The sequence below is a fragment of the Ruditapes philippinarum genome, unplaced genomic scaffold, assembly GCF_026571515.1.
Source record: "Ruditapes philippinarum isolate M1 unplaced genomic scaffold, ASM2657151v2 ctg6709_1_1_1_1, whole genome shotgun sequence".
Taxonomy (NCBI): domain Eukaryota; kingdom Metazoa; phylum Mollusca; class Bivalvia; order Venerida; family Veneridae; genus Ruditapes; species Ruditapes philippinarum.
The window spans coordinates 29,735-36,225 of NW_026858878.1; the positions used below are offsets into that span (position 1 = coordinate 29,735).

The 6,491-nt window shown below is 31.7% G+C and overlaps 1 protein-coding gene across 1 annotated transcript; it reads right to left on the bottom strand.

Moving 5' to 3' along the window:
• Window positions 1-2,212: 2,212 nt before the first annotated feature.
• LOC132754555 (uncharacterized) lies at window positions 2,213-3,951 on the bottom strand. The gene is made up of 2 exons (XM_060745195.1): window positions 3,392-3,951; window positions 2,213-2,524 (listed from the first exon to the last, which is right to left on the bottom strand). The coding sequence occupies exons 1-2, from the start codon at window positions 3,720-3,722 to the stop codon at window positions 2,250-2,252; spliced, it is 606 nt and encodes a 201-aa protein (XP_060601178.1). The 5' UTR covers window positions 3,723-3,951; the 3' UTR covers window positions 2,213-2,249.
• Window positions 3,952-6,491: the final 2,540 nt, after the last annotated feature.

A 6,491-nucleotide genomic window follows, 5' to 3' on the forward strand; every position in this document is an offset into this window, starting at 1 on the left:
AGGACCTCGAACACAATAGTATGAATACACAGAACGGAAGCGGTATTCCGGTCTAACCTACGCTAAGAAACTAAACATGTAAACAACTAGTAATTTAATGCTGGGAGTTGTTGACAAGTTTATTTCCAAAATATGTAGCTAAAGTCCACCTAAAATGAGTGAATTCATAGGTACAAAAGCAAACAATACATATTTATATATTTACTAATATGGCTGTAGAAACCGAAAATACAAAAAAACCAACCTGTTGACATTTAGTCGGATTTGTTTAAAATTGAACATCAGTGGGCATATTTGAATAACAAATTGTTGTCAGACATATTTTCAAGCAGAAGAGTACCGGAACAGAATTAGATGTCAAATATATACGTTCGTTTTACATTATCTCTGTTTCTGTTTACATCTGTAAACACGTGGTAGAACTACTTTCAATCCGTATAGTTACCGAGGTTATTATAGATGATAGCCGAGGCAGTTCCGAATGATGCTGCGAATCACTGAAAGGAAAACCAATATATGACTTTACACAAGGTTAGCTTTTAAAAAAGCTAGTAGCGACTCGCTTCGTAATTTTTTTTCCAGGGGTGCGTTTAAATGTAAAAATGACAGTTCTGTTAGCTGAAGAGACTTCAGCGAACATCAAAATAAAAGTGACATAAAGTTATGGAAGCCAGTTTCACTCAGTTTAACAAAGAGGAATATGAGTATATATGAAGATGCATGTAAACAGATAGAATGAATTCCCTATGTCTATGCACATTTACTATATGGCCTGTTGACCTTGACCAAATAAATGTTAGATAGGTAGAATTCATAAAGATGTCTCTTTATACGAAGTTAAGTTGTAATATGATATTTAGTATTGGAATGAGTGACAGACACAAGTCCTAAAGTAAACACAAGTTGTCAATTAATTCAGCCAGAAAAGCCGGGATCCTATTAAAAATATAGGGATCCCGGGAACTAACCAGTCTTAGATGCTTTTCAGATAAGCCGGGATCCTATTAAAACATATAGGGATCCCGGGAATTGACCAGTTCAAGAATATAGTTTTCAGAAAAGCCGGGATCGTATTTAAGTCTAAAGAGATCCAAGGAATTGGCCAGTTCAAGAATAGTTTTCAGAAAAGCTGGGATCACATTAATACATAAAGGGATCCCGGGATTTGACCAATTCAAGAATGTAGTCTTTGATTTTTCCAATTAATTAGGCATATAATTATAAGTATTGTGATTTTTAGGTTTGCTGATAAATAGCTCTAAATATATTTATATCCAAAGTTTAATTAATTTAACGTTCATTACATACAATAAAAAAACTTAACGTTTAATGGTCTTTCATTACGACAATAATCAACACAAATATAGTTTATAAGTTTTTCCTCTATATCTTATACGATCCCGGATCCCGGCCAGTCCGGGCGTCCCGGATCCCGGCCAGTAAATATATACACTAAATACCAGAAAGGATAAAATGACCGGAAAAAAGAAAAAAGAAAAAAATCCACAGAACCAGGTGTACACTTAAAAATATGTTAATTAACCAAACGAAAACTTACTACAGAGGAACAGGTGAAATCGCTAAATCAAAAGTCAGTGTTAATATGATTTATTGAAAAGAATTCATGAAAACAAACATTTTTAATCATCATAATATCTTTGCGCTCAAAACAATACTTGCTGCTTTTTAAATATGGCGTGAAAATTGAAGGTTTTTTGACGCTATGTAAGATTAAATTTGATTGGCTAAATAATTTTGGATCCTAGCCCTGATAGATAAATTTTGATAGAAAGCTGGAAGCCAAGCTTCGATTAAATTTTTGGATGGATTCGGAGTTTTAGGTTGTTTCTAAGTAAAATCCTACCGTAATACCGGCTCGCCGTGGCGAGCCGGCATAATAGAATCGAAAGGAGTTCGTGAATCCGAATTTATTTTTAGCTATATATCGAAGGGATTAATTGTTAAAAACCGGGCCCATGGAAAAAAATAGTTAACACAAATAGCTTCTTTTTTTCCCCAAATATTATTATCTTAGTTTTGCTTATAATTACTATAGCCTTGATATTACGGTAGTTTTTAATGTCACGAAGTATATTTTGCGATGTCTCTGATTTAGCAAGTACACATCTGTAAAGAACCAAAAACAAAAACAAAATAAAAAAAACATCAATCATTTTATGTTAGTATGTTTTCTATGGCATGGTTAGTACTATAATTTATACCAATTAAATCATAAATAAAGGTATTTTTTATACAACTGTACACCAGGCATTTGCGGTATCTAACCAATGACAATCAAATATTCCTGTAGTGAACCAGTTCAAACATCCATCATTTCTCTCTTGAAGGACAAAGCCCTTTGTCTGATCTGTTAGCCAGCCACAGTTACAACTACTAAAACCAAGACTTCTAGCTGTAAGAAGGTCAGAGGGAGTCGATAGTGTTCCTCCTCTTTCCTTGCAAGCATTGTTGGCTTCCGAGAACGTCATGGTATACCGTCCATTTAATCCAAGTACGAGAAAAACTGAAATGAGAAAGTATTCGTAGTTTATAAATCAATAGATAACGTGTGAGCAATACTTGTACATGTATAATTTTCCGTAAATTTGACATTTGTCTCGACCCACAAGTGATATATTTGTCAGGTCATTTTTCGCAATTTTATCTGAAAAGAATATGACATATACATGTAGATGTGATATTAAAAAATACTAATGATAAATCAATAAATAAATAAACGGCGTATTATGCTTTGTAAAATTCATTCATTATTAGACGCGCCATATAAAGCAGCAATTTTTACAGAAGGAACGGGCAGTCACAACATATTCTAATTTTAGAATTTTGCTAATGTGAATTTTATACTGGATTCTGGATTTTCAAACACTTTAAGAAACACCATTTATATATATTGTATAGGGTAACTATATTTCTTTTATATCTTAATCCAATTCAGATACTGAGATAAAACGAGTTTTCTTCTTCCGTAAGATAAAACAGTGACGTCTGTGTCATGTTAGTATTACCATAATATATGATTCATTAATGTGAACCCAAGAGGACGAAAATATTTCTTAATGCTGTTTGGGAAATTTATTGTAACATACTGGATTCACAAGTGTGATGTATAAATTTGCTTTGTTTATATATAATTTATTTTAGTTAGATTGAGTAAGCAGCTATATGCTTAAAGACACACTCTCGAATCCGTTCCTGAAACTAATCAGATCTGAGCAATAAGTGTATTTTTTCTTGCTCTTTTGAACATACGCGGCAATCACTATGTAACTGAACAGCATATCGAGCTATATTATAACACAAATCAAAGCAAAGATCTATTTCCTAATATTATCATTCCCTGTAAATGAAGCAAATAATGAAGTGACAATACCTTGGTAAATGATTCTTGAATATGTTTTCCATCCAATAGCAGTGACTACAGTTGAAGGTATAGGATTATCCCAGTCATCATGAATTTGATCAGTCTTCGACAGCAGACAAAGGTTATCTATAGAGTTCCAAGATGCCGAAACACAGTCAGTTGTCAAGTCACACTTTCTTAGGCAAACAAAGCGACTTTGCGAAAAAATTCCTTCTAAGACATTTTCAGCTTTAAATTTGACATCCTTTCTTGCCAAATACTTTGAAACCTGAATCCCGGCATTAGTGAAATAAACACTATTTAAGAAAAGAATTATTAAAAGAGAAGCTTCTCGGAACATGTTTGAAAATCAGTAAATCCTGATATAATTTGACTTTCTGATTTGATCTTTTTCAAAAAGAGAGGAGAAAAAGGTCAGCAAACATTTTTATATGTGACGTGCAGTCATCTAACGGTAATACTGATCATAACAATGTTTAGTAATGTAGGCTACCATTCTAATTTGTTCAAGTGACAGTGCAAATAAAACGCAATTATGACATTACCGGTGGCGAATGGAGAGACTGATACCCGACGTAGATATCTAGCTCCCGTTATTCATTGTGTATTTGTAAGTAAATATGATATTTGATATGCATTTGATTAAATGGGTCTAACACATCATTTTCGATTACATCGTTTAATATTTATAATCAGTGCAGCTTTCATGATTTCTTCTTTTTTTTGTATCAATTTCCTTTTCCTCTTTACTTTATAATTTTAAAAGGGAGTCTTTAAGTCGTAAAAATTTTATTTCACTTAAATGAATTCTGAAATCTCATCGTAAAATAAATTGAATTTTATTTTCATCATCATCACTTTCATAATCATCATTGACTTTATTTTCATCATAATCATCGAAATTATCATTATAATCACATTCATCATTATCAAAATCATCATCAAGTCTGTCATCACCTCTTTTATCAGCATTTTGATACATCATCACGCTATATCTAAATCAGCGTCATCATTAAAATTATCACCGCCGTTGTAATCAAAATCATCATCAACATCATCATCAAAATTGTTACATGTATTATCATAACGTTTGATAATTATATGATTTAATCATCAGCAAAGTCTGAGACTAAAAAAAGGATTGGAGCACCACACTTAATACCGTATTCAAGTATATACCGGACAAGGGGTGCTTGAATGATGAAATGCCAAATCTTGCATTTTCACCCAACGGAATTATCGTTAAAAGGTCTAATTCATCTTTTTACATCGATTTAGGTATGATAGTGAATGAAAAATGTAAGAATCGGCGGAAAAAAACGATAAAAACGAGGTACTGCTCCAATCCTGTATTGAGTTAAATCCATCAGCAAAATCGTAATCAAAATCATCGAGATCATCACCGACTCGGTGATCATTATCATCATTATAATCATTATGAAAAATCATCTTCGCGTTCATCATCATTATCATCGTCATCGTTATCATAATGAAAAATCAGCTTCGCTGAAATATGTTTATAATAGCATAGCCGGAATACATATTATACTGTGCTCCTCTTAGTTCACGGTACTTAACGTTTTGAAACCAGAAAGAAAACAACCAATGAAACTTATGGTACAAAAAATTGTCATAGGCTATAACATATATGTATTTTCTACTGTATGGCAATATATTCGGTCAAAGTCAATTATAATGGACCAAACGTAGACCACATGTCCGCCATTTTGAAAACAGTATGTCATCATTTAAATCGCGGTAATGGTGTTACATTTCAGTTTTTTCATGTTTCAGTTAAAATTTATACATGTCATGTTGCTTGATTTTAAATATTAAAATTACCCTTACTTTGTAACTTAAAATTTATTTTTTCAACAAACAAGAACATTTAGAAAATGATGATTGTTTCAGACAAACGCACATATTTAATGGACTGTTATTGCTTTTTGCAGAAATTTGTAAAATGTTGTTCTGTTTTACGTAAAATCTAGAGATTTAAAATATTTTCCACAAAATTTGTTTTGTATAGGTGTATGAATAACATATGTCAATTCTGACCAATTTTAACACTGGTCACATGAAAATATGCCATTACCGTGAAATAAGTGATGACGCAAAATTAGTGATGTTGAGTATAAGCCTTTTTATTAGGAAAGCCTTGTTTTCATTATTTCGGATTGATGATGATAACAATATCGTGCTACTACTAATTATGATGATATACTGATTGTCTTGATGAACTCTTTTTTACTATACTGATGATGGTTTTGATAATATTGGTACCAATGATGATGATGATAATGATGTGCTGTTGCTGATGACGATGGTGATAGCTATGGAAACAATAATGAGGATGATGAAACACTGATTATATTATGATGACGATGTCTATCATGATGTTCGGTTGATAATGATAATCATGGTGATGTACTGTTGATTACGGTGATGTTTCGATCATGATGTTGATGTTATGATGATGATAAACTGGATGCTAATTAATGATGTTTTTGTTATTGAACCTTTTACACCATTTGAAGATACAAAATATATATAATTATATAATATATTGCTAAATTAGATGTGCATAAATCAAATGGCTTGGACGGCATTGGTCCAAATATTTCACGTTACTGTGGTGACCACATCACTACATCTATTACGTTTATGATTACGTAGTTCTATTGATACAGGTCTTTACTTTGAAGAAAGAACTTTGGAGGATGTCGTTCAATGTTCGATATATTTTTTTATTTATAAAGCTTGTAATAACCTAGCCCAATCTTATATAATGAAAATCACAATTTAAGATCTGCATCACATAATGCTATAGATATATCAAAACACCGAACAAACTATGGTAAAGAGACTTTTTGTTACAATGGTGCATAGATTTGAAATAGAATACCAATTTCGAATTCTCTGACATCTTTTAAAAAATAAATATAAAAAATCCATTTCTTACAGATCAAATAAATATCGTCATAATTCTGTCATTATGTTATAACTCTGATTATGCATACTTATTTGTTAATTTTATGTAAAAGAAGATTGTATGAGCTAGTGTTATCTTAATATCGAAATTGAGCTTTTGTCAAAACAATCAAATTAT